The sequence below is a fragment of the Gadus macrocephalus genome, chromosome 8 (genome assembly GCF_031168955.1).
Source record: "Gadus macrocephalus chromosome 8, ASM3116895v1".
NCBI classification, from domain to species: Eukaryota; Metazoa; Chordata; class Actinopteri; order Gadiformes; family Gadidae; genus Gadus; species Gadus macrocephalus.
Window position 1 is genome coordinate 18,679,022 of NC_082389.1, and position 27,707 is coordinate 18,706,728.

The 27,707-nt window shown below is 44.0% G+C and overlaps 1 protein-coding gene, 1 long non-coding RNA gene and 4 other non-coding genes across 7 annotated transcripts in view; all 6 read right to left on the reverse strand.

Annotated features, from left to right (window-relative positions):
• The window catches only part of LOC132463520 (angiopoietin-related protein 3-like), an 8,156-nt gene extending 1,660 nt beyond the window's left edge, over positions 1-6,496 (reverse strand). Inside the window, exons 1-6 of the mRNA XM_060059763.1 lie at positions 5,880-6,496; positions 5,333-5,443; positions 4,828-4,930; positions 3,710-3,826; positions 3,485-3,580; positions 3,110-3,385 (exon numbers count right to left, since the gene is read on the reverse strand). Coding sequence (XP_059915746.1) covers positions 3,110-3,385; positions 3,485-3,580; positions 3,710-3,826; positions 4,828-4,930; positions 5,333-5,443; positions 5,880-6,380 — 1,204 coding nt within the window. The 5' untranslated portion in view covers positions 6,381-6,496. The remainder of the gene's footprint in view (positions 1-3,109; positions 3,386-3,484; positions 3,581-3,709; positions 3,827-4,827; positions 4,931-5,332; positions 5,444-5,879) is intronic.
• Positions 6,497-19,444: 12,948 nt separating this feature from the next.
• On the reverse strand, positions 19,445-20,595 carry LOC132462323 (uncharacterized). 2 transcript variants are annotated; one of them, XR_009526805.1, is made up of 6 exons: positions 20,537-20,595; positions 20,367-20,453; positions 20,164-20,239; positions 19,925-20,002; positions 19,670-19,813; positions 19,445-19,551 (listed from the first exon to the last, which is right to left on the reverse strand). It is a non-coding gene; the product is annotated as an uncharacterized LOC132462323 (long non-coding RNA). The 2 variants fall into 2 exon arrangements; XR_009526804.1 differs by lacking the exons at positions 20,164-20,239; positions 20,367-20,453; positions 20,537-20,595 and having other exon boundaries at positions 19,925-20,119.
• Positions 20,596-25,027: 4,432 nt separating this feature from the next.
• On the reverse strand, positions 25,028-25,101 carry trnan-guu (transfer RNA asparagine (anticodon GUU)). The gene has a single exon. It is a non-coding gene; the product is annotated as a tRNA-Asn (tRNA).
• Positions 25,102-25,715: 614 nt separating this feature from the next.
• On the reverse strand, positions 25,716-25,789 carry trnan-guu (transfer RNA asparagine (anticodon GUU)). Its single transcript has one exon. It is a non-coding gene; the product is annotated as a tRNA-Asn (tRNA).
• Positions 25,790-26,395: 606 nt separating this feature from the next.
• trnan-guu (transfer RNA asparagine (anticodon GUU)) lies at positions 26,396-26,469 on the reverse strand. The gene has a single exon. It is a non-coding gene; the product is annotated as a tRNA-Asn (tRNA).
• A 606-nt stretch (positions 26,470-27,075) lies between these two features.
• Positions 27,076-27,149, reverse strand: trnan-guu (transfer RNA asparagine (anticodon GUU)). Its single transcript has one exon. It is a non-coding gene; the product is annotated as a tRNA-Asn (tRNA).
• Between the last annotated feature and the right edge of the window lie 558 nt (positions 27,150-27,707).

Genomic DNA, 27,707 nt, shown 5'->3' on the forward strand with positions numbered 1-27,707 from the left:
CCCTTATGGGCAAAAACTGTTGGTTTATTTTTATTGAGAATTTATCGAGAATTTGTGTGGAAAGGGGTGGGTCTGGGGCGGGCTATATTCTCCCCTTTCTCCTTTGTAAAGCGCATTGCCTATGGGCCGATATGAAGTTAACTGCGCCTATTCCTTGATGCGTTCTGCCGCGGCACTCCAAACAATTAATTTCGTTACAATGTTCGTCCAATCCACCCCAATAGTGGTCCTGCATTGAGTTGAAATCCAACTCTAACGAATAAATGGTCCAGTTTTAAGTTTCATACAATATTTATACGTTCCCAGGGCATGTTAAATAAGTGCACGCCCCGCGCTCGTAACACACTTGTAAAATGCAGTCGTCAATTGATGAAATGGGTTATTTCATACATCATCCCAACCAAAATTTGGAATTCAAATCAAATAAATTACAGATAAATAATACTGAAATGGCTACATTTTGGTTGAACACAGCATGGCAGCATGTCTGAATGGCAGCATGTAACCCATAGGCTGTAAGCAGTGTGCGAATATCCAGTGTGAATAAGGAGGGGTGCTCTGCCGACAATATTGAAGCGTTGTGCAAGCCGGGTTGATTGAAACACTTTTCAGTTAAACGTCTTTTTTAAAGGTCCCATGACATGAAAATCTCAATTTATGAGGTTTTCTAACATAAATATGAGTTCCCCTAGCGTGCCTATGGTCCCCCAGTGGCTAAAACTTGCGTTTGGTGTAAAACGAGCACTAGCTGTTCTCGCCTTTGAAAAAACGGAGGCTCAAGCGCGCTGATTTGGAAATCTGTGCTCATGACGTCATGAGGAATCTCAGCTCCTCCCCTTACTCTGCCTGGCCCGCCCAGAGACGTTGGCCCGCCAATGAGACTCGACCGTGCGAGCGCCACATGTGTGTGTGTGTGTGTGTGTGTGTGTGTGTGTGTGTGTGTGTGTGTGTGTGTGTGTGTGTGTGTGTGTGTGAATACACACACTGTAACGCAAGTGTTTCTTGTCGGTTCTTTGACGTGTCTTGTATTTCCACAACGAGACTGTCGTGGGGGTTATCTAAAGGCCTATTTAGGGTAGTTTTAGACGCAGAGACGCAAGCACGTAATTTACACAAGGGACTTGTTTTAGACAAGTTTTGATTTACGGTTCCCGTAAGGTTCCTTAAGGATTGCGCGTGTTGCAAGGGGATTCTCCGCCAGAACAGTAGGGGGAGCAACGAACGAATCTGTGGAAGTGGAAATCGCTGGCTTGTTTATATTTATAATCATAGCCGCGGAAACGTATTCTCAGCAGGGGGTGCTGGAAAAAAAAACCTCAGCCTGGACTAGACTCGCAACTCGCTACATTGATAAAAAAAAGATATATAGCAGCGCAGCTCAATTACACAGTGCATGCGCGCACAGTCGAAAATCGATCGTTGTGTTCACACCATCCAGCTGCTCACAGAAAGTTCGTAGAGTGTTGTACACTTCCTTGTTATTTGGATAACCGTTCTGCTGTTGGTGTGATGGCGCATAAACACGTCGGACTCTCGTATCTGGTATTTCTACAACGAGACTCGTATTGGGGGTTATCTCAGCCAAGGTTGAGAATGAATTGGGGGGAAGGAACTTTGGCTTTGACTCCCTCAAGAACATGAACCACGACATGGAGGAGAAAGGGATTGTTGGCGGCGAATGTCTCCCGCTTGAGCCCCGCTGAGGGACCACCGCCGGAGGCGGAGGTGCATAAGCGCTGCCCGGCACAGATCCCTTTCTCCTCCTTGTCGTGGTTCATGTTCTTGAGGGAGTCAAAGCCAAAGTTCCTTCCCCCCAATTCATTCTCAACCTTGGCTGAGATAACCCCCAATACGAGTCTCGTTGTAGAAATACCAGATACGAGAGCGCCATCACACCAACAGCAGAACGGTTATCCAAATAACAAGGAAGTGTACAACACTTGCGTTACAGTCCTGGAGCTCTATATCTAAATAATATCATATAATACATAGATATCTATATCATATAACATATTGTGTGCGCCTCCAGACGATATTATGAATCACAAACGACTTTGTCGGGTTCTGCGACGTCTCTGTTTCTTCCACTTTCACATCAACCTGAAGTCGACTGAACCGCGCGCTGCCTGCGGCCGGCTGCCCGCTGCCGGGCGATGGTGCCTCGCGGCAACCGGCGGCATGTCGCAGTTCATGTACTTCAGCGAGTCAAACCAAAGTTCCTTTCCCCCAATTCCTTCTCAACCATGGCTTAGATAACCCCCACGACAGTCTCGTTGTGGAAATACAAGACACGTCAAAGAACCGACAAGAAACACTTGCGTTACAGTGTGTGTATTCACACACACACATGTGGCGCTCGCACGGTCGAGTCTCATTGGCGGGCCAACGTCTCTGGGCGGGCCAGGCAGAGTAAGGGGAGGAGCTGAGATTCCTCATGACGTCATGAGCACAGATTTCCAAATCAGCGCGCTTGAGCCTCCGTTTTTTCAAAGGCGAGCAGAACAGCTAGTGCTCGTTTTACACCAAACGCAAGTTTTAGCCACTGGGGGACCATAGGCAGGCTAGGGGAACTCATATTTATGTTAGAAAACCTCATAAATTGAGATTTTCATGTCATGGGACCTTTAAGATGGGCAGAAGTACAACGGGAGGAGACGGTGATGCTGATCATTCGCAGTAAACATAGTTCTGTTGACTCTTCCTGCTGTCGTCTTTTGAAGATACTACGACACCACAAAGCCAATTTATGACATTCTTCCTCTGCCCCAAAATTTAGCATTTTAGGCTCTGTCAATCTGCATTTTGCACACTAGATGTAATAATTATATCATAAGAATATCATCATATCATATTCAGTGCAACATGGTAATAGGAAATTGCTCATTTGTCTTCACTAAATATTTGGTGGGTCCTGGCCCATAATCTCCTTGATACTTGGGCTACAGCATTCAAAAGGTTGGGACGACTGCTCTCACATTGTTTTTAAATTGCTGTTCAAGAAGTGTCTATTTTATTAAGGTCCACATTTATAGATATTATTATTCAATGATTCATTGGATCCGGGGTAGATGGTTTAATCCGAGCCCATGTGTTTGGCCCGCTACCCTACCTGTGTAGCTAGCAGCACAGCTAGAGTCCTGGTGGCTGTCATTGTCTTGGTCCTTAGTGGAGAACATCATCCCTGTCTGATTGGTCATTGCGTCGGGCAGGTCTCCCATTGGCTGTTTGAGGTGGATCTTGTAGTAGCTCTCAGCTCCTCCAAGATGGAGGTTGTACTCTACGAAGCGCTTGCCAAGCGCTTTCCAGTCCTCCACTTCGATGCGGAGGATGGAGTTGCCACGTGCAACCAAAGCATGCATCTTCTTGAGGCCTAGCCAAAACTCACCTGTGAAAGTAGGTTCGGAGGAAGGGATATTTGGTCATACTCATCTATATTGGCAAAGTACCTGATTGTGTTCATTTGACGATAGCAGTGCGCTCTTACCTTGGAAATCTCCAAATCCATCCTCATACTTCTGCCATGTCTGATCAAAGTTCACTGTCCCGTCCATCCTTCTCTGAATAACCGTTACTCCGCCAACTTGTAGGAGAAAATACCAGATAATAGCAGATCATTACATGGAAGCCATTGGGTAGACGTCATCACAGAAGACAAGACTATTTCTGTATATAGTTTTACATATTATTTTTATTTTGTGGGATATTATACCTTTGCTCATGTCACAAAAGGCCATGAAAGGTCTGGATAGGTTGGTTGGTTTTAATGCGTAAACACCGCTCACTCGCCGGCCTCGGCCAAACAAATCACTGCAGTCCGAGGGCAGGTCTATTGGAAAGACACAACCAACGAAGAAGTTGGTGTATGAATACCTGAATATTTGTTAGAAAGCATATTATACATTTTATTATGATAACATTAATGTCTGCAGGGCTCTCAAGTTTTGAACTGAGTTCAGAGTGAGATTTTGTCGGCGGCGGCGGGATATATTAATATGTGACTGCATACAAATGTGTCCACAGACATGGTGACTAATGTATGATAGTAAGCCTTATTGGCCCTTAACACTAATATTCAGAAACAACACTGCCTCAAAAGGATATTGGCCGAAGCAACACCATTAGAGGCATATACTTTTCCCTGAACTTTTAAACGTTGCAAACGTGCAAAAACATTATTATATATTCATGTGGCATTCAGTCCAATGCTTAAAAATATATCTGTGGCATTCAGTAGGCCGATGCTGTGGTAAAGTGTGTAAAGTATGACCTAGTGTTTCTTTCTGTTCAATAGATAGAACTTTATCAATCCCCTGTAGGATAAATGTGTTAATGTTTGTCCCTATAAAACAATAATGGTAAAAAAATAAATACAAAACATGACGGTAACTCTAAAGTCAAACCGTCCAATCTGAAGGGTCTACTTAAAGGTTGGGTATGGAATTCTCTTTTTCGCCATTTTTGCAAAATTACTTGAAATCCTTATCATAACCCACTTACAGCCACTGAGTTAGAAGTACTGACATGAAAATTAAACAAGTCAATCATCTGTGGAACGGGCAGAGCTCGAAAAACTCCAGCCAATGATTCCCAGAACCACCGAGGGGCATTGGACAGTAAGTACGCCAATCAAACGGTCGTACTGCACTCCCCCTCCCCCTCCCCCTCCCCGGCTCCCCGTGCATGACCCCTGCGTGAGAAATACGAAGTGTGGCGTGTGAGTGTGTGCATGGGTTGAATTGCGTGTGTCTCACGCCGAATGCGTGAGACTTGAGAGCCCTGTGTCAGATAAGAAGTGTCTCCATGTAGTAATGGACAATGGAGTCTGACCGTTCCTGAAGTCTGTGACCTCATACGGGGTCAGGGTTGGAGGTTCAGGGGTCAAACTGTCCGGTGTCTTCACTGTCTCCTGGGCCAGTGAGTTGCCTGTGATCTGGAAGAGAATCACAGAAAAATAGAAATCTTTTTATCTTAAATAAAACATGCAAATGCTTTTTGAAAGATCTTCTTAAAGAGATCTCCGTCAGGACGAGAACAGCCTTTTGGACAGGATGAACGTTTGAACACTTTGGATAGGACCTTATAGTACACATGGATGGGAACATGTCTTGACCTCAACATTGGTGATATTTTAGAACTGATGCAAATCATACAATTTCACAAATCCTATAGATATTTTGCTCTTGAGACAAAGCTAATGATATATATAATTTATATATATATATATATAATATATATATATATATATATATTGTTCAAATTAGCAAGAACTTTCCCAAAAGATAAAACAAATGTGCTCAAATTCCCTTTCAGCCAAATGTTAGGGATAGCCTACCTTCTTCTCCAGGCTGTTGATCTGCAACCTCTGGTCGTTGAGCTGGTCGCTCTGCTCCCTGACAGCCCTCAGAAGCTCAGTGATACTCTTCTCCTGGCTGTGGATCACCTCCTAGCGGGAGAACAAGCTACAATTAAAGTCAAGGAACAAAACACTTGAACCTGATGCATTGGTACAATTTGTTATTGTAGGAACTAGGAAGTGCACCTACTGGACTCATAACCTTTAACATGTTGTACATGAGGACAATTATTTATTTATTTTTTAATAATGCAGAGACTGACATTGATATTCAAGTTTAAAAATAAGATTGTTATTATAGCTGCTAGGTTTTGGGGTAAGGGTCGGATATGTTTTTTTGTTTTTTTTCACATCAGCAATCCTTTTCGACAGCAGATTACAAACGACAGAGAGTCTGACTGGTCGCGTTGCCCCAAAGTACCTATGAATGTGATCCCCATGATTTGTGGGCTGTGTTTCTTTCCACATACGTATGTCAACCCGTACCTTGCCCCATCCCTCCTTCGGTAACCCCGGGGTCACTCACCCTGAGGGTGCCGATCTCGGCCAGCTGTTGGCTTGTCACCAGCCCTTGGGACAGGCTGCTCAGCTGCTCCTCCAACCCGCCCACCTTGCTCTGCAGCCGGCTGCGCTCCTCCAGGATGCCCTCCACCTTAGAGTTTATCTCAAGCGAGAGGCTCTTCACCTCCTCGTTGTTGGCCTGCAGTATCAACGTGGTCTTCTTCAGCTCCTCCTCCTCGTCCCTGATCTCGCTGGCCAGCACTGACAGCTGGTAGAAGGAGCGGTCGAAGATGTTGATCTTCTGAAAGATGTCGTTCATCTGGCCCCGAGTCTTGTGGACGAACTCCCTCAGGCTCTGGCCGAGCTGGAGCAGGCCGTTGGCCAGCAGGCGCACCTCGTCCAGCGCGGCGAAGCGGGACCGGGTCTCGGCCGGCGGTGTCACCCGGGCCTCGGCGCTGGGAATAAGCGAGGCGCTAGCAGCCGCCAGCAGCAGCACCAGCAGGACAGACGTCAACACAGACTTCATGACGTTGGTTCTTTAAATCGTACTTGCTGTGCTTCGGTAGCGCTGTCTCGGCACCACACCGACTCTAGCCCCCAGTGCTCTCAGTGGAAAGAGAGACGGTAAAAACGGCAAGAGTCTTTTATCGGCGAGCATATGGCCGTGTCATTGTCCTCATGTGGTGGGGTCAATCATTAACGTCTCCAGTCATTGATCTCTGTTTTTAGGATAACATAAGGGCCGGCTGGATGAACTACAAGCTGAACTTTAGAAGTACATTTTATTGAGTGAATTTAGTTTTCTGTTTTATTCACATTTTCAATTCATTCACATTGTATATGATCAGAACCAGTGATTCAACATGATATCATTATCTTTTTACCTGGAGGAAAATAACAATAAGTAAATAAAATAACAAAGGGGGAGCTGTGAAGCATTTTGGCTGCCGTGTTCTAAGATATTTGTTACATGAAGAGATGGGGGTTATGATGATTAGTAAATAATATTTCCATCAGTATTACAATACCGGACTTGCCAAACTGCAAGTCTTTGCAAAACACAATGTTTTTTATGTGTGGTTTTGAATCGTCGTCAAAACGTCCCTCTTGTTTTTCCAAACACATGGCTAATGTTAGCATTTCATTCTACTTTCTAAGTTGTTTATTTTTAAAACAGATAATCTAGACCTTTACGTATCCTATTGATTGGGAAAGCTGCCCTCCAATGTTTTGCATTGCACCATTCTCCTGGTGGCGATTGGGGAGATAAATATCAAGTAGCTGTAGTATTCAGTCCTCCCGATGAACGGCTGACTGTGGGCAAACAAGAACCACTGCAAACTCTAAATGCCAAAGGAACAAACACATAATCAAACACGCATACACAAACGCAATATATAGAAGCATTCTTACACGGTGTGCACATACATACACACACACACACACACACACACACACACACACACACACACACACACACACACACACATACACAACACACACAACAGTTTAATTGTTTAATTTTGTAGGTAAAATCCTTGAGATATGAGAAGTTTAAGGGTGAGATCCACCAGGCAGGCCGCCCATGAAGTTGGGTTGGCTCCCGGTGGGCCCGTTCCACCTACCACGGCTCCGGCGTTGGCCCCGATGCACCGCCCTTGGACAGGGGTTGGCCTCCGATGCACCGCCCTTGGAGAAGAGGTTGGCCCCAATGCACTGCCCATGGAGAGGGATTGGCCTGTTAAAGGAGACATATTATGGTGTTTTCCCAACAAGTAAACATAGTCTTTGAGTTCCAGAAAACATGTTTTTGAAGCTGTTTGCTGGAAATAGCTTTTAGGAAAAAAAATATATTGTCTACCGCTATTCCCCTCTGTTTCGGTCCCTTCAGAATGCGCTGTTTCTAGTGTCTGTAGCATTGATGCAAATGAGCTGCTGCCCATTGACCAATGAGCTTTCAGACTGAACCACAGTATGGAGGAGAAGGGATTGTTGCCGTTTGCTGACTCCTGGAGCCCTATATCTATATAATATAATATAATATAATATAACATAATAATTATATTATATACGGGTATTTATATAATCGATCTAATATCACGGCCAAAAGCTATGTGCGCCTCGGATTGTACTCCGGGAGCTGAGCTGGCGCCGAAGCTAGGTGGCAGCTCCAGCGGACTAGCAGCTCCGGCTGGGGTAGCTTGGTGGCAGTCCGGCAGCTCAGCTCCGGGAGTACAATCCCTTTCTATTCCATGTCCCCCCCATCCCGACTTCCCTTTGGTGGCAGCTCCGGCGGGGTGAGCTTGGCTCAGGGATTGTACACCCGGAGCTTAGCTGCAGGACTAGCGCAGAGTTCCCCCCGCCGGAGCTGCTCGTCCGCTGGTCCACAAAATCTTAGCGATGCTCTGATTGGAGGGGAGTAGGGAAGTGGGAGGTAATATTCAAATGTGCCCCCTTCCTAGGAGGGGGCGCCGAAACTGACTCGCTCGTTTGGTAGCTGGAGGCGGGCTGCTTCCAGAAATGTGTATCTCACTCAAAAAATCATGTACAGACTTTTTTCAAAGTTTGTATGCGTGTGGGAGCACCATCTACCCACAACAACACCCCAAATCCCAGGAAAAGTGCTGTTTTCATAATATGTCCCGTTGTTGTGTTGTACTATTGCACAACCTTACTCATCGTGTCCATTAGAGGGCAGTGTGGACTTTACCTCTGTGTTACCTGACACCTACACTACCTGTTCCGGTGTCTGAGTTATTACATGCGATGATGCCGAGGAGAGTGGCAGCACAGCTGCGTTACTCCCGCCTGTCGATACAGGCAATTTGCCTACAAGGCTAAAGGTAAAATGTGTCTGATGAGAGTTCGATTGCATCTCCACCGCAACTCACTAAGCTCATCATGGCCCCCGAGGCACTGCCCACAGAGAGGGGTTGGCCCCCGATGCACTGCCCATTGAGAGGGGTTGGCCCCACACTGGATCAATCCGCCATAGGGCTTTGCCTCGAGGCTATTTTGATTTTGATTACATTTTGATTTTAAACCAGTGTTGTGTTCTATTTGAATAAGTATACTTTTATGTGATTTATTTCCACTAACTGAAACATTTGAAAAGTTTAAATGGAATGCAAAAATATTATTTACATGGCTTCCCCTTTCATTTTTCGGTTACTTTTATTCCACTTGCATGTTTCTTCTAGCCTGGTCCTACCAGACTCTCGTAGGCTACATTTCCACTTCCTCAAAACCACTGACTGCCTTTTCCGACATTTCTAACCGATGCCCTCAGACCTTTTCATCAGGCCTCCTGATTCACATACATCTGTCCCACTATTTTGCTTGTTATCAGTCCAACTACATCAGGCACGATTTCTGGTTCCTTTGTCCGTTCATTCTGTCATTGCTGGTTCGGGAGGCAGTAGGGAAAGGAACCAAATGTAGACATAGTAGGCAGCACGGTGATGTTCAGTAATTTGAGACCAATGAGAAAAGATAACTAGGTGAATAAGGAAGTCTGATGAAAATGTCTGCAGGCATCCGGTGGACGGGTAGGGAATGGCAGTCAGTGGTTTTGAGGAGGTGGGAATGTGGCTGAAGACTGGGGGCCTCTACGAATAGTCAAATCTCCTAACCTTTATGCCTCCTTTCCATAACCTTTGAGGAAAACGTCATTGGATCAAGGAGAGATGAAAAGGTGCTTCCTTTCGAACATAGGAAGAGACAGAGCTGCTTAAAATGAATTAGCCTCCACTCTTCCTAACCGACGTCATTGCGCGACAGCGGGTATTACCGACCTCTAACGTCTCTAGTGTGAAACTACAATTTTCCGAAGATTGACTAAAACAAGCCGTCTTTGATCCATGCGTTCTTGTCGTATTGATTTCAATCAGGTTATCGCCAACAGTGAGAATCACTTCGGTCGGACTTGGCCAAAGGGAATATTTTAGGCCACTTGAATTCCAATTCACATGTTGATAAAAAGAGGCTTAACTTATGTTGATGTTGAAATTAACTGCCCCCAGTAATCTTTCTTAAATGTGAAGTTGGCATTCTCTTTTCTTATGGTGTATTTATGTGCTTACTAACCAGCAATAAATGAATTCATTTATATTCAAATAATTATGTTTCTGGAACGCACCTCCTAGGATCAGCTGTTCGCGTACAGTCCCTGTGGACCTGCGGCGGTTATCTGGTCCCGATAGCGATCTCCTATTCTTCGCCATGGCTGGACAGAGTGATGAATAGCTGGTGGGTCCATTAAAAAGGAAACGGAGGTTTGATAGTCTGATCTTGATAAAGATAATCGTATCTTTATCCGGAAGTAAACACTTCCGGGTTTGTGTCAGACTGTCGCGTATCCATGGAAGAATGGAAAAAGATGAAAGATGAGTTGGACCACATCAACCGGAAATCCCTCAAGACAAAAGATATGAAAACTATTGAGACAGCAGAGAAACTGGAGGATCTGGAAAACACAAGTTCCATAGCTCTCATGTTCACAGCTATCAAGGATTTGTTTGCTTTCTCCATGAGAGCTCTGAACCTTTGTACAACTATTGCAGATACTAAAGATGTCACAAGTTCTGTCCCACAGGATTTCCCCAACTTTGAAGAAATAATAAAGACGCAGCTCCATGATGTAATACCTGATTTATTGAAAGCAACTATGGCTACATTGCCTACTACAGGACAGGGCAACCCTAAAGAGACCAAAGAAGACAAACAGCTCCCTGTCAGACATACTCTCATGGTTGAAAGGATGGCTGATGGGGTAAGTGGAGACCAAGAGGATCCAGCGCCTATCACGGATGTAGATTGGATTGCGATGAAAAGGGACGTCAAAGGAACCCTAAAAAAGGTTCCGGTGAAGAAGGCCTCAGTATCTGGGGGAACTGCAATCCTCAACTTCGCTTCAAAAGCTCACCTGGATGAAGCCAAAGAAGCCCTCTCCTTGAAGTACAAGGTTTCCTTGAAATCTGAAGACAGAAAGAAGTTGGATCCCAAACTAACTATCCGGGATATTCCAACTGACATAATCAGCAAAGAGACCCTTGAAGAGAAGCTCCTGGAGAAGAACGAGAATATGAAATCCATCAAGGTTGTGTTCTTTGATGACAAGCAGAGATACGCTGTAATCCAAGTCAGTGCGGAAACCCGGGAGTCAATAAGGTGAAATGGAGACGGTGTAAACATTGACCTCAGTGAGCACTATGTTACAGACCGTTTTCATGTCATCCAGTGCTATCACTGTCAAGAATTCGGTCACATGGCTAACTCTAGGTACTGTAAAGACAAAGACAAAGACCCTACATGTTTCTACTGTGGAGGGAGTCACACCTCAAGGGACTGCATGAACAAGAAAGACAACAAGATCAAGAAGATGAAGTGCTCCAACTGTCGCAAGAGCAGAAATCACTCCGAGAAGAACTCAGCAGCCTCCGACAATTTGTGTCCCTCGTTTGTAAGAGAGCGAGCAGCCATTATGTCTAGGACAGCCGGATGTGAACAGGCAAAAAACTCCTACACACAGAGGATCAAAGAGGCCAAAGCACGCCTCGGACGAGTTTAAGGATCGCAACATTTAATGTCCGGTCTCTAGTCAACAAGACAGTAGGAGTCCTAGAACATCTTCAAGATGTTGACTGTGACATTTGTTTTGTGCAAGAGACCTTCCTTCGAGATGGGAACAAGGCCAAGCTGATGGAAATCAAAGACTATGGATGGGATGTCATATCGGACCCGTGGAAACACAGGAGTGGTGGAGGAATAGCCATGCTTTACCGGGATACTGTTCAGTTAAAGTCCAACAGCAAAGTCACGAAGTACAAGTCTTTTGAAGTCATGGAGTCACTCTTGCACTCTGAACAAGATACTGTAAGACTGGTAAACATCTATCGAACTCCGTACACCAAGAAAGCTTGTTTCACTGAGTGTGCTTTCCTAGAGGAATTTGATGAGTATCTCAAAGACCTCTCAGGGAAACCTGGTTCTCCTATCATCGCTGGAGATTTCAACTTTCATATGGAAAGACCCGAAGAACACTACCCCAAGAAGTTTTACCAACTCTTGGAAGACCACGACCTCTACCAGCACGTTCCACTTGAGCCAACCCATGACCAAGGTGGAACTCTGGACCTTGTAGTTACCAACAAAGCCCTCAGAAGGAAACTGAGCTCGTTTAAGATCTGCCCCTCAAGGACCAAATCTGACCACTTCCTAGTACTCTTTGATGCTGATATTAAGCCAAAGATCCCTAAAGACAAGTTTATGACCTACAGAAATTTTAAAATTATTGATGCAGAACAATTCAAAGAAGAACTAATTAACTCAAAATTAGCGGACTTCCCTGAAGACATGCCAGCAGACGATGCTGTCATTCTCTACAACACTGTGCTGACTCAGCTAATGGATAAGCACTGCCCTTTCATCAAGAAGAAGATAAAGAAGAACCCGATGCCCTGGTTGGACTTGGAACTCCGCATTCTCAGGCGCAAAAGAAGAGTGGCTGAACGTACTTGGAGGAAGAGCAAAGAAGAAGAAGACCGTGCAAGATCGGAGTTGCCTCATGTTATACAGTCGCCAGGACTGAAACAGCGTGTGGCAAGATCGGAGTATGTTAGAGCTAGGGATGAGTTCACTTGTTTCGAGTATGTCAAGAGATGTGCTAACCACAATGCAAATCCCCCTCAGGGGATACTAAAACACTCTACAAGAAGCTCAATAGACTTGCTTGGAAATGATGCTCAAGACCTTCCAAACTACAAAGATCCCGTTAAACTTTCTGAAGATTTCAAAGATTTCTTTGAGGACAAAGTTACTACCATCCAAGATGGTATAGAGAAGGAGAAGAGTATAACTCCTACAGCAGCTGAGGAACCCTCTTTTGCTACTGACAAAGACCAACCCCTCAACAAAGACCCTACTCTTGATGAAGACTGCAGATTTTACAGTTTCTCTGAGATAACAGCTGATGAACTCAAAGACTTACTCTCTAAGATGTCCAACAAGTTTTGTTGCCTGGATCCAATCCCAACATTTCTTCTTAAAGACTGTGGAAAAGAGCTGTTCTACTCCACATCATCAACTCCTCGTTAAAGACCGGAACTTTTCCATCTGACATGAAGAAAGCAGTCATCAAACCAACTCTGAAGAAGGACAATGCTGATGTTGACATCCTTAGCAATTATCAACCAGTCTCCAACCTTTCTGCTATTTCGCAGATTCTTGAGAAAATTGTGCTGAACCAACTCAACGTCCATCTCTCAAGACATAGTCTCTACTCAGAGGTCCAATCTGGATACCGCCCTAATCACAGCTGTGAAACACTGTTGGTTAGAATGTGTGATAATATCAACAGGGAGATTGGAGCTGGCAATGTTGTCATTGTTGTACTGCTTGACCTCAGTGCAGCGTTTGACACCATCGACCACACAGTATTGCTGGAAAAGCTACTGAATGACTATGCTGTCACCGGAAGCGCCCTGCAGTGGATGAAGTCCTACCTTGAGAAGAGATATTTCTGTGTAAAGATTTCTTTCTTGGAGCTTTTGTTTGGAGTCCCCCTAGGATCACTCCTGGGGCCGATTCTTTTCATTCTTTACATCAAAGCCCCCCAGAAAATCGCAGGGAAATATGGACTTGATATCCAACTATACGCAGATGACTCTCAGCTTTACATCTCGTTTCATCCAAATCGTGCATCTCAGTTTACAGATGTTCGAGACAGAACCAACAGATGTCTTGCAGAGATAAAAGTGTGGATGGTCAACAACTTCATGAAACTCAACGAATCAAAGACCGAGCTGTTGGTGCTCAAACGAGTCATGTCCTCAAACAATGTGAACTCAATGTCAGCCTGCAGTTTGGAAGCACGACAATTCTACCAACTGAGTGCAAAGGGGATAGCTGGAAGAGCCTTGGAGTGAAGTTCGACGAATCCCTCAACATGGAAAGACAGATCAACAGTGTGAAGAAGAAATGCAGCTGGACAATGATGAACCTGAGAACCATTGGTCGCTATCTTGATGAAGGTATCAAACTCATGATGGTGAAGCAATTAGTCATATCTAAGATAGATTACTGTAACTCTCTTTACATTAACCTACCCAAGACCAGATTAAAGAAGCTAAAGTCCATCCTAAATGGGGCGGTACGTTTCATCTATAACATCCAAGACAGAACTACTGACCTGGTTCCCTTCTACAAGAAATCCCACATTCTCCCAATAGATCAGAGGATTTTTTTCAAGGTCTGTCTACTGACCCACAAAACAGTTCATGGTAAAGCATCTTGCTACCTTAAAGAACTCGTTGAGACGGAGGTAGCATCAGACACTTGCAACACCAGATCGAAGATACCAGGTGACAACTTCAAGCTGAAGATATCCAGAACGGCAAAGATGAAAGTAGATGCCAGGAGATTCTCTAACTACGCACCAGTTGCATGGAACTCTCTACCTCTAGTAATAAGATGCATTAATAATACCGACTGTTTTAAGAGAATGTTGAAGAATCATTTATATAACCAGTTCTAAAACCATTTTCATTTGTCTTTATAAATATAATGATGTCACGGTAATATCAGTTGTTTCTTACCAACTTGATAGTCTACACCACATTCTGTGCACATTTCACAGCCAGCCGCTCTGACATGGTTAGCTGCCTTCCTTGCGTAGGCTTGCTAATCATATGAGCGGGATATAAATGCCTCATTTCATGGAATTGGTATCCATTATTATCAATTGTATTTTCTTTCGCGTAGGGTCGGTAAACTTCGACGGTGGCATGTTGTTTAAAATATTGCCGCCGTAAAGGATTATGGGATACCACTATCTCCTTTCCTTTCGCAAAGCAAGCTCAGGAGTAACCTATGCTAAAGGAGGGTTAAAGGAAGCATCGAGGCACCTTTGCTAAGCATTTTTAGAATTCGAACCACGTTTCCTCCAAGCACTTCCGGGTCATCTCCATAGGAAAGGTAATTTCCAATGCAAAAAAGAGAATTCGTAGAGGCCCCGGGACAGAAAGGCCGAGCGTGACACACAGCCATCAGAGGTCCTGTCCCCTCCATGGGGGTTGGACTTCAGGCATCTGGCTGACACAACCTTTAAAGGAACACAAAGGAAAACAGATGCATTGCTGGAATCAAATGTAGCCTATTCTGAAATTGAATATGAAAGGCAGACCAATTAATTAAAACATGTTTACACTTATAGTTATATACATCGCTAAAGTAATACATTACTATTTGGAGACCTACTGGTGCGCTGTTTCTATATGGGTCCCAACTTTTACATCTCTGGGTTGTTCACCTTCGGAATGGATGTAGTCAGGGTTTTTTCCCTATTGACTTCCATTATCCAAAAAAGAGCTAAACATTCACAAGCAACAGCGATCAACACAAAACTTTTAACATTCCCAAAGAGGGGTACCTTGATGGCCCCACCAAGGCATCCCAGTCACATGTGCATTTTTCGAAGATGATGTGTGTGGTTGCATGAGCCAACTCGTCGTGTGCGCAATATTCTTCGAGCATGATGATATGCTAATGCTAGCATGGTGAATGAGCGAGCATGCCAAGTCTCAAGTCCTTGGGCGACTTTGAAGGGGATTGATTCCGTTTAGCCGCGTTCTTGAAGAAAGTAGTTAAATCCGGGTCGCTTTTAACTCACTTTATTTGTTAAAGTGTTTCGGTATGTAACTATGAAGCACAAGGGGGGGAATTCTATCTAACACGCGTGGAGAAAAATACCGCAGAGCTATGTTCCAGGCTCTCAACGGGGCTGCCATATGTTTCTGACCTCAAATCTGACTCCCGCTCTGGATTGTATCGCTACTACTTCAGGTAGGCGTGGCCTACCTGAAGTAGGCGTGGCCTATGTTACGTATTGGCTCCGCCCTCCTCACCTGTCTAAAGGTGCTGCCATCTGTGGCTGGAGTAGTTATTGCAGCTTGTATGTCGGGTCCTTCTCCCCTGGTGGCTATGTATAGTAATTACAACTTATGTGTTCGATCTTGCTCCCATGTGGCTATGTGGGGGTAATGCAGCTTGTGTGTTCGATCCTGCTTCCTAGTGGCTATGTAGGGGTAATGCAGCTTGTGTGTTCGATCCCGCTTCTTAGTGGCTATGTGGGGGTAATGCAGCTTGTGTGTTCGATCCTGCTTCCTAGTGGCTTATGTGCTTAAAATACGTACCAGTTGGTCAACTAGTTTTAGCGCCCACTGTTGTCAGAGCGGTACAAACCTTTCAGAGCCCTCCGTACTCCCGGGGCCTCTACAAATTCTCTTTTTTGCATCGGAAATTTCCTTTCCTATGGAGATGACCCGGAAGTGCTTGGAGGAGAGGTGGTTTGAATTCTAAAAATGCTTAGGAAAGGAGCCTCAATGCTTCCTTTAACCCTCCTTTAGCCTAGGTTACTCCTGAGCAACCTTTGCGAAAGGAAAGGTGATAGTGGTATCCCATAATCCTTTACTGCGGCAATATTTAAAGAAATGTGCCATTGCCACCGACGAAGAGTAGGCTCTACGCGAAGACGCATCAGAGACGCGGTAAAGCAGAAGAATAGAAGAGAAGAAAATACAATTGATAATAATGGATACCAATTCCAGAAATATATTATTTGAATCGAAATGAAATCATTTATTGCTGTTTATTAAGCACACAATATAAACCATAAGAAAATAAAATGCCGACTTCACATTTAAGAAAGATGTGGGCAGTTAATTTCAACATCAACATAAGTTGAGCCTCTTTTTATCTTTTTATTCACATGTGAATTGGGTTTTCAACTGGCCTAAAATATTTTCGTTGGCCAAGTCCGACCGAAGTAATTCTCACTGTTGGCGACAACCTGATAGAAATCAATACGACAAGAGCGGATCAAAAGAGCGCTTGTTGTAGACCAACTTTGGAAAACTGTAGACGCTAAATTCAGCAATACGCAATGACGTTGGTTAGGAAAAGTGGAGTCAAATTCATTTTAAGCAGCGCTGTCTTTTCCTATGTTCAAAAGGAAGCACCTTTTCATCTCTCCTTGACCCGATGACATTTTCCTCAAAGGTTAAGTAAAGGAGTCATAAAAGTTAGGAGATTTGACCATTCGTAGAGGCCCCTGGTCTACATATGCCTATTTAATTTGACAACTCTCAGGTGTTCAGGTTCGAAGTGGTTGATTTGAGCGTTTTTGCCTCATTCCCTTTCCATATTAAATAATATTGTCAATACTCATGAATAAAAAAACTGTGCAATGTTTGGTCCCAAAAGGAGACATGCACAGCACTGATATGTTTATTGTTTGTCATTAGTTTGGTTCCTATACATGCAAACTCTAGGAGAAGATAATTTTGAGGGGAATGAGGCAGAGAAAAATATCTGACCATAATAAACCATATTGTATGTCGCTAACAGAAATATAATGATTTTGTTTTTATTTTGTTAATAAGATGCAAATAAAAGATTACAAACAAAATGTATGTATCTTTCCAACACTTTTCATTTAATTGTGATTTAGCACTACAGATATAACAATTAACACTCAGATTGTGATTGTGTCAGTTGAAAAGTCAACTTTTTTGCAATGATTACAGGTTCTCCATTTATAAAATAAAGATTAAAAAAAATCTGAAACATAATTGGCAATGCCCATTTTACCCATTTGATGGCAGCAAACTCCCAAATGTAGTTTTGGTGTACTTACAGTGAGAAAAGCATAAGGGCACCAGGGAGGTAAAACAAGAGTGGCAGGACTCCATTCAGGTGGGAAGTCCATATCTCTGGTCTGGGGATTTTTAACAAGCTTCAACCGCCTTCAGGCAGCTGTCACCTGTCATTTCTGCTGACGATTCTGTTATCTTCCCTTGGTAACAGCATGTAATTTGTATTAATATTGGCCATAATAACATACTGGCAGCAATACAAGCCACATGGTGTTTGCGTCACGTGGGAATATGTATTTTGAGGAGCACAAGTTACAACTAACAATACTCAAGGCAAGGCTCCAGGCCCACTTTCAGGCCCAGAATATATTTCATTTTCTTTGTATTAATGGTTCACATATATGCCATTAAAATGCCTCCAACCTACAGTAAAGTCCAGGGTTCTCCCTGGGTCTAGTCAGTCTTAACCCTTAATAGATGACATGCATGTATTTAAAATGTATGTCTTTCATGAAAAATGTCCTTTATGTGAAACTTTCCAAGTAGTGGTGTGCCTTTAAATAAAAACCTTTCTGAAGACCAGAAGCCCAGATGGGCTGATGCAACTGCACAGTGGGTCCTTTCATAGGCTGAGGATGGAGAGGCTATGTGTGGGAGCAAGAAACGTATTGTTAAGATGAAAAAAAGTGGAAAAATTACATTTCTAACCCTATCCCTTATTCTTCCCAGGTTGCCTCGTACCTTTGATATGGTTCAAGGTGTGGATCAAAGGGCGCTAGATAAATACCAATGTTCACACCGGCAGGGATATCTGACTAAAAGTGTTGCTCTGTCATTTCGTTGCCCTCCAACTGCATGCTTTGGCTTCCCTGCTAACCTGCCTTGTTGTTCAACAGTCCTCTGTTCACACACCAATGAGGTGGCAACTCGGATGTCCCAATGGCGGGGATATGAATATGATGAATATGTATAATCAGTATAGTAAGCTCTTCTTTCAGACACTCCGTACTCAAGTCAATGCAAATACATGGTTGGAAGGGAAATGACAGAGCAGTTCTATCAAATCTACTCTTGGAAACACATTAGATTTTTTTCACTAAACAAAGGTTAATAGTATGGGCTGATGCTTGACCTGGTGTTCAGTAAATATCAGCTCGTCCCTGTGTGGGCTTGAACCACCAACCTTTCGAGAAACAGACTAGCCACAGAGACAAGAAGCTGGGGAACAATAGTCTTTTAAGGGGGGGGAAGAAGGAAGGAAAAAGAGAGGAAAAAGGGAGAAAAAGGGGAAAGGGAAGGGAATGAGAGAAATTTAGGACATAAATCACAAAAAAACATTTCATTACATAAAAAACAAATAAAACCCTGAGAATGTGGAGTTATGTTTGCAATTCTTCAGCCTTGGAACAGAAGGTTGGCGGTTCAAGTCCCACTGGTGACAAAAAAATTATAATAACATATAGATTTAACACGGGTGATCTTTGTTCCTCCTCTCCGCCAACCACCGCTCCTTGGTCAGGGACTCGGAGGAGGGGCAGGGTGCATAAAAAAGCGGTCTGGTGACGGGACCTGGTTGTAGATGAGGGCAGGAACCGGTGGCTCATACCAGAGCTGGACGTCCGGGCGCAGCCGCTGGTTCCTCCACAGCGTGGACGCAATCCAGCGCTGGTCCTGCTGGGGAATGGTCTTCCTCATTTCCACCTGCAGCCAGAACTGATCTGGAGCAGCAAGAGGAGGAGCAGGGAGGGGACCAGGAGGAGCAGGGAGGGGACCAGGAGGAGCAGGGAGGGGACCAGGAGGAGCAGGGAGGGGACCAGGAGGAGCAGGGAGGGGACCAGGAGGAGCAGGGAGGGGAGCAGGGAGGAGCAGGGAGGGGACCAGGAGGAGCAGGGAGGAGCAGGGAGGGGACCAGGGAGGAGACCAGGAGGAGCAGGGAGGAGCAGGGAGGGGACCAGGAGGAGCAGGGAGGGGACCAGGAGGAGCAGGGAGGAGACCAGGAGGAGCAGGGAGGAGACCTGGAGGAGCAGGACTCGTATCTGATACAACCTACAAAAAGAAAATTAAAAAGATCATAAATCATCTATCCGCTACACGCTACAGTATGTAAGACCTGTATAGAGGTTATTACAGTTGCACTAACAAGAGGAGAAGAGCTGGTCCTCACCCCCGACATGACAGGGCTGGATGGAGGCAGAGAGAAAGGGGAGACAGGCCTGTAGAAGCTGGGACTGGAAGGGGGCGTCACTCGAGGTGGGGTAGCGGATGGAGTGCTTCTCCCAGACGGGACAGTGGCAGGGCTGGAGGGACGCTGGGAAGAGGGGGAAACGGAGCCGATGAAGTACAATTGCAAAACAAGGATAGTGTTGGCGGTATGGCTGTGTTCTAAGGCATCAGGCACAGCTATAGGTACATCAATTACCTCAACAGGCCTCCTAGTCAGATTGACATTCGGCTTGGCTGCAGCAGACAAAGTCCCACCGAACCGCGCTTTCTCAAACTGAAAATCAACCAAGAATAGTCTTAATAAAATGGTGTTAAAAATGACATTATACCCACCAGTGATACGCATGAAAGTTATGTAAACACACAGATCTGAGATGAGTTGATCATGGCTAACCAGGTGAATGACATGGTATTTAATGTGATGGAAATATTCACCATCGCCAGCGTCAATGCAGGCCTCCCAGGGCTCCGTGCAGGCGCAGCAGAGGTGGAGGCTGAGGTAGCTGCAGGGCTTCTCACAGACTGACAGACAGAAACAATAAAACCATTAAACACGCATTAATACTAATGGGATTTTGTCCACATCACAAGTTGTAAGCCTACAAAATGCATTTATTTCACCAGGCTCTCAATATTACCTGCTGGGGGTGAAAGCCACAGGTACATGTCTGCGCTACCCTTAAGATAGAGGTCTGCCCACGCAGCATCGTGGGACACTACTCAATCTGTAATTAATTGAAATGAATGATTTACTTAGACACAATCGGTTCACTTTGGAGTTTTGGTTTACTGTTGGGGCAAAGTTTACCTTCTGGTAGAGGTTGTGCCACTTGGTCTGTTTCGGAGATGGCCTGTTCCCTGCACAGGGAACAGGACCCCGTGGCTCGATGCTTCTTAGTAGACATCTGAAGACAAGGGGAAGAATGGCCAAGTTACCATACATTGTCAAAGACATATGCTATATATATATATACATATGTGTGTGTGTGTGTGTGTGTGTGTGTGTGTGTGTGTGTGTGTGTGTGTGTGTGTGTGTGTGTGTGTACAAACTAGGACTCATCATATTTGGTATGGGACCGTTACCTTTACCTACCTTTACACTTCATGAATCATATGATACATACAAAATAATCCCTAGGATATCCCCATGTAATTTAAAATGGTTGTTTACCGTACAGGTGAATTAAAATGGTCGTTCACCGTAATCGTACTACTAGTTCCTACTGAGGCTGACATGCAATAAGTTAACAAGAAGTTGACCCAAGTGAGTAAAGTTAAACCGATGCTAACATGCTAGTAAATTAACCAAAGTCAGTGAAATGACAAGGAAAATTAGTGACATGTCCGGACAAGGTAAGACAATCCGCACGGTCAGACTTTTGGATAAAGTAATACCAATATTCAGTAGAACGAATTTATAACGTCGATCATTTCCGCGATTTATTGGTTCTTAAATGTAAAGCATTTGTTGTAATGTAAATTACAAACAGTTACATTGCAGACTAGTTTTCAGAAGAGCGTAATTACTACCGTTAATACCGCTACCTTTTCCAGAGCATGACCTGTCCGAATTTATAAGGTGGATCATTTCCGCGATTGGATGTGTTAAATGTGTCAAATGTGTTTTAATGTAATTCCAAACCTTACCTTACATCAGTGGTCGCGGAGCACCGTCAGGGGGGTCGCGGAGAGATGGGCCAGTTTGCATATTAAAAAAAATAATAATAAAAAAAATATATATACATACGAATAATTATATGAAACATTATATTAAAATACTGGCGTCAGAATAGGCTTTTAATGCACAGCCACTTTGCAGAGAGAAATCCACCTTTGAAAAGAACCCCCTGTGACCCCACCCTTTGATTCTATATTTGTCGGTTTTTCCCGCCATCGAACGTCAGTCTGATAATCGGCCCGCAGTGATTAATTCAGTGATTCAGTTTTCCTCAGCGACGACCATAATTCTATCTCGTTGATTTCACGATGGAGAAATTTCTTGCACTCGGTCAAAAAAGAAAGGCTGCTGCTGCTGCGACGACGCCACCACCCGGCATATCATCGAGGACACCGACCCTAGCCAAGACAAGGAGGTTTGACGATGCTTTCGTGGGACTGGGGTTTACCAGTGTGATGGTGGGAGCTGAGGAGCGGCCGCAGTGCCTTCTCTGCCTGAAGGTGCTAGCGGTCGAAAGTTTAAAACCGAACAAACTAAAGCGCCACTTGGAGACAACACACCCCGAACATAAAAACAAGCCGATTGATTTTTTTAGAGAAGAGCTTTTAAAAGTTCGGGCACAGCGTAGGTCTTTCACGAAATTAGCATCAACAACTGCCAATGCACAGCTCGCCTCGTATAAAATGAGCTACCTGTTAGCACAGGCAAAGAAGCCTCACACAGATGGCGAGGAGGTGATCCTGCCCGCCGTGATTGAAATAGTTAGAATCATGGGAGACGAGGCAACAGTGAACAAATTAGGCCTGAAATCAATTCCTCTGTCAAACAACACCGTCGGCAGGCGTATACACGACATGGCTGAGGACATTGAAGAACAGCTGACTGACCGAGTTCGTGCTAGCACTTGGTTTGCGCTGCAGGTAGACGAAGCTACTGACAGCAACAAGGACTGTTTATTGATCACGTACATACGTTTCATCGATTCGGGGGACATGAGAGAGGATCTTCTCTTCTGCAAAGAGCTGAAAACAAGAGCCACTGCTAACGAACTTTTCCGAATGATTGACACTTACATACGAGGGGCAAATTTGAAATGGGAGTGTTGTGTTGGAGTGTGCACAGATGGGGCTCAGGCTATGGCTGGGAAGCGCAGTGGACTGCAAGCGCTCATCAAAGGTGCGTCCCCCAACGTACAATGGACTCACTGTATGATTCACCGCGAAGCGCTTGCATCAAAACAGCTGAGTCCAGACCTGAATGCTGTCATGACCGACGTAATTGCGACGGTCAATTACATCAAGACGCGCCCGGTGAAAGCCAGGCTTTTCGCAGCGCTGTGCGGAGAGATGGGCTCCAAGCACACGGCCGTCCTGTTCCACAGTGATGCGCGATGGCTTTCGCGTGGGAAAGTGTTAAGCCGGGTGTTTGAGTTGAGAGAGGAGATTCGCGTTTTTTTCGAGGAGGAGGGCCATGCCCTTGCGACTAGATACAATGACGAACACTTTCTGTTGGCACTTGCATATCTTAGCGATGTTTTTCAGAAATTGAACGAGTTGAATCTCCAGATGCAAGGACCCAGCACCCACATCCCTCAAAATGCAGTCCTTTTCGAAGAAACTGGAACTGTGGGGGCAGAGACTGGAGGAGGGACACACAGACTCGTTTCAGAACTTACATGCCTTTCTGGAAACTACAGGATGTCAGAACTCCATTTTGACATGCGTTCAGTCCCACATCTCTGCCCTCCAACTGCATTTTCAAAAATACTTCCCAACAACCGATGCAGTGGCACACTACGAATGGCTAACAGACCCCTTCAGTGGAAGGACACCTGCTCACCTCAGTGTCGCTGAACAGGAGCAGTTCATTGACGTCACTTCAGACATAGGATTAAAACAGCAGTTTAGGGCCAAGTCACTGCCTGCCTTTTGGATTGGAGTGGAGAAAGACTATCCGTTGCTAGGTGGAAAGGCTGAGTCCATACTTCTCCCTTTTGCCACTTCTTACCTTTGCGAGGTAGGCTTTTCTGCAGTGGCCTCCATCAAGAACAAATACAGGTCAAGGTTGGACATTGAAAGTGAACTGAGAGTGGCAATCTCAAAGCTGTCACCAAGATTTCAAAAACTTTGTGCAGAAAGGCAAGCACACCCATGTCACTGAAAAAAACAACTTTTCGGGGTGGGGATTGGGTTAGTATTGTTATATTGTTACTGACCAATTGTTGATGCTTTACTATTAATGGTTTTGGGGTGGGCCAGGGAGGAGGCATTGATTTAAAAAAATAAATAAATAATAATATACCGGTATATACATATATTGCTACAAGGTGAAAAATATTATATGTTCTGGGATGGGTTGTGGGGGTACTGTTTATCATTTTTCTGTCGTGAATAATTGTTTTATTGTTTTATAATAAAACTTAAGCCAAAAGGCTATATTTGCATATTTACATGGCTGTCTCTGAAGATTTATATTACATAGTAATAATAACATTATTAAAAATAACAATAATAATAATGGTGATGATTACTACTGCATAATAATAATGATAATAATAATAATAACAATAATAATAATAATGATTTTGAACATTATTATTATGCATAGTAACATTATGCACTAAGTTGGGGGGGGGGAGGTGCTGGGGCGGGGGGTCGCGAAAACAGTCTCAAGTCCAAAAGGGGGTCCCCTGAAAAAAAGTTTGGGAACCACTGCCTTACATAGTCGTTTTCAGGAATGCCGAAAACGTGTGTGTTGTTCTACAGTTTAAATCCATTCCGCATTCGGAGCGTCGCTAGCCTGTCCGTGATTGGCTTAGCGCAGGGAGAGAAATGGACAGGGGAACGTGTGATTGGTCATTCTGGTGAAAAGATATGGAAGAGAAATGGAGAGAAATGGACAGTGGAACGTGTGATTGGTCATTCTGGTGAAAAGATATTGGAATTCCGATGATTTGGTTGGACGATCCTGAATCTAGAAAGCAGACGGATCGGATTTAGGTAGCGCCACAGAGACCTATGTATAAAATCACATGTGTCTTGAAATAAAAGTAATACACCCAAAAAAAACCTGTGCGTTAAATCACCTCGACATTGATGACTTCAAATATTGATAGAAAGTAGCCGTATTTCATTCCCCACTGATAAATAACATATGATTTAAATTCTTGGGCCCCCTCCCATCAGTCCCTCCTGAATCAACTCCTTTCAACCCTTAACCTTATCTCTGAGCGTATGAATTCTCCTGGGTTCTGGAAAAGGGGAAAAGGGGGGAGCCCCACAAGCTTTCCTCTGCCTGTGGCCCCCTTAAATGTTAATTGGTAAAAAAAGATAGCAAAATATGGCTTTTAAGAAAAAAAATATTTCCATGTTATGATCGTAAGACAAGGTGAAATGGATCATATCTAAGCTCCAATATACTTTCAATTCCGAGAAAGCACTTGAGCCAGCTAGCTCTTCTTCCAGACACTCCGTACTCAAGTCAACGGATGTAATTGGTTGGACGGGGAATGACAGAGCAGTTCTATAAAATCTACTCTTGGAAACACAGTTGATTTTTTTCACTTAACATAGGTTTATGGTATGGGCTGATGCTTGACCTGGTGTTCAGTAAATATCAGCTCGTCCCTGGGTGGGCTTGAACCACCAACCTTTCGATTAACAGTCGAACGCGCTAACCAATTGCGCCACAGAGACCTATGTATAAAATCACATGTGTCTTGAAAAAAAAGTAATACACCCAAAAAAAACCTGTGCGTTAAATCACCTCGACATTGATGACTTCAAATGTTGATAGAAAGTAGCCGTATTTCATTCCCCACTGATAAATAACATATGATTTAAATTCTTGGGCCCCCTCCCATCAGTCCCTCCTGAATCAACTCCTTTCAACCCTTAACCTTATCTCTGAGCGTATGAATTCTCCTGGGTTCTGGAAAAGGGGAAAAGGGGGGAGCCCCCCTTAAGAACAAGCTTTCCTCTGCCTGTGGCCCCCTTAAATGTTAATTGGTAAAAAAAGATAGCAAAATATGGCTTTTAAGAATAAAACTATTTCCATGTTATGATCGTAAGACAAGGTGAAATGGATCATATCTAAGCTCCAATATACTTTCAATTCCGAGAAAGCACTTGAGCCAGCTAGCTCTTCTTCCAGACACTCCGTACTCAAGTCAACGGATGTAATTGGTTGGACGGGGAATGACAGAGCAGTTCTATAATATCTACTCTTGGAAACACAGTTGATTTTTTTCACTTAACAAAGGTTTATGGTATGGGCTGATGCTTGACCTGGTGTTCAGTAAATATCAGCTCGTCCCTGGGTGGGCTTGAACCACCAACCTTTCGATTAACAGTCGAACGCGCTAACCAATTGCGCCACAGAGACCTATGTATAAAATCACATGTGTCTTGAAAAAAAAGTAATACACCCAAAAAAAACCTGTGCGTTAAATCACCTCGACATTGATGACTTCAAATATTGATAGAAAGTAGCCGTATTTCATTCCCCACTGATAAATAACATATGATTTAAATTCTTGGGCCCCCTCCCATCAGTCCCTCCTGAATCATCTCCTTTCAACCTTTAACCTTATCTCTGAGCGTATGAATTCTCCTGGGTTCTGGAAAAGGGGAAAAGGGGGGAGCCCCACAAGCTTTCCTCTGCCTGTGGCCCCCTTAAATGTTAATTGGTAAAAAAAGATAGCAAAATATGGCTTTTAAGAAAAAAACTATTTCCATGTTATGATCGTAAGACAAGGTGAAATGGATCATATCTAAGCTCCAATATACTTTCAATTCCGAGAAAGCACTTGAGCCAGCTAGCTCTTCTTCCAGACACTCCGTACTCAAGTCAACGGATGTAATTGGTTGGACGGGGAATGACAGAGCAGTTCTATAATATCTACTCTTGGAAACACAGTTGATTTTTTTCACTTAACAAAGGTTTATGGGATGGGCTAATGCTTGACCTGGTGTTCAGTAAATATCAGCTCGTCCCTGGGTGGGCTTGAACCACCAACCTTTCGATTAACAGTCGAACGCGCTAACCAATTGCGCCACAGAGACCTATGTATAAAATCACATGTGTCTTGAAAAAAAAGTAATACACCCAAAAAAAACCTGTGCGTTAAATCACCTCGACATTGATGACTTCAAATGTTGATAGAAAGTAGCCGTATTTCATTCCCCACTGATAAATAACATATGATTTAAATTCTTGGGCCCCCTCCCATCAGTCCCTCCTGAATCAACTCCTTTCAACCCTTAACCTTATCTCTGAGCGTATGAATTCTCCTGGGTTCTGGAAAAGGGGAAAAGGGGGGAGCCCCACAAGCTTTCCTCTGCCTGTGGCCCCCTTAAATGTTAATTGGTAAAAAAAGATAGCAAAATATGGCTTTTAAGAAAAAAACTATTTCCATGTTATGATCGTAAGACAAGGTGAAATGGATCATATCTAAGCTCCAATATACTTTCAATTCCGAGAAAGCACTTGAGCCAGCTAGCTCTTCTTCCAGACACTCCGTACTCAAGTCAACGGATGTAATTGGTTGGACGGGGAATGACAGAGCAGTTCTATAAAATCTACTCTTGGAAACACAGTTGATTTTTTTCACTCAACAAAGGTTTATGGTATGGGCTGATGCTTGACCTGGTGTTCAGTAAATATCAGCTCGTCCCTGGGTGGGCTTGAACCACCAACCTTTCGATTAACAGTCGAACGCGCTAACCAATTGCGCCACAGAGACCTATGTATAAAATCACATGTGTCTTGAAAAAAAAGTAATACACCCAAAAAAAACCTGTGCGTTAAATCACCTCGACATTGATGACTTCAAATGTTGATAGAAAGTAGCCGTATTTCATTCCCCACTGATAAATAACATGATTTAAATTCTTGGGCCCCCTCCCATCAGTCCCTCCTGAATCAACTCCTTTCAACCCTTAACCTTATCTCTTAGCGTATGAATTCTCCTGGGTTCTGGAAAAGGGGAAAAGGGGGGAGCCCCCCTTAAGAACAAGCTTTCCTCTGCCTGTGGCCCCCTTAAATGTTAATTGGTAAAAAAAGATAGCAAAATATGGCTTTTAAGAAAAAAACTATTTCCATGTTATGATCGTAAGACAAGGTGAAATGGATCATATCTAAGCTCCAATATACTTTCAATTCCGAGAAAGCACTTGAGCCAGCTAGCTCTTCTTCCAGACACTCCGTACTCAAGTCAACGGATGTAATTGGTTGGACGGGGAATGACAGAGCAGTTCTATAAAATCTACTCTTGGAAACACAGTTGATTTTTTTCACTTAA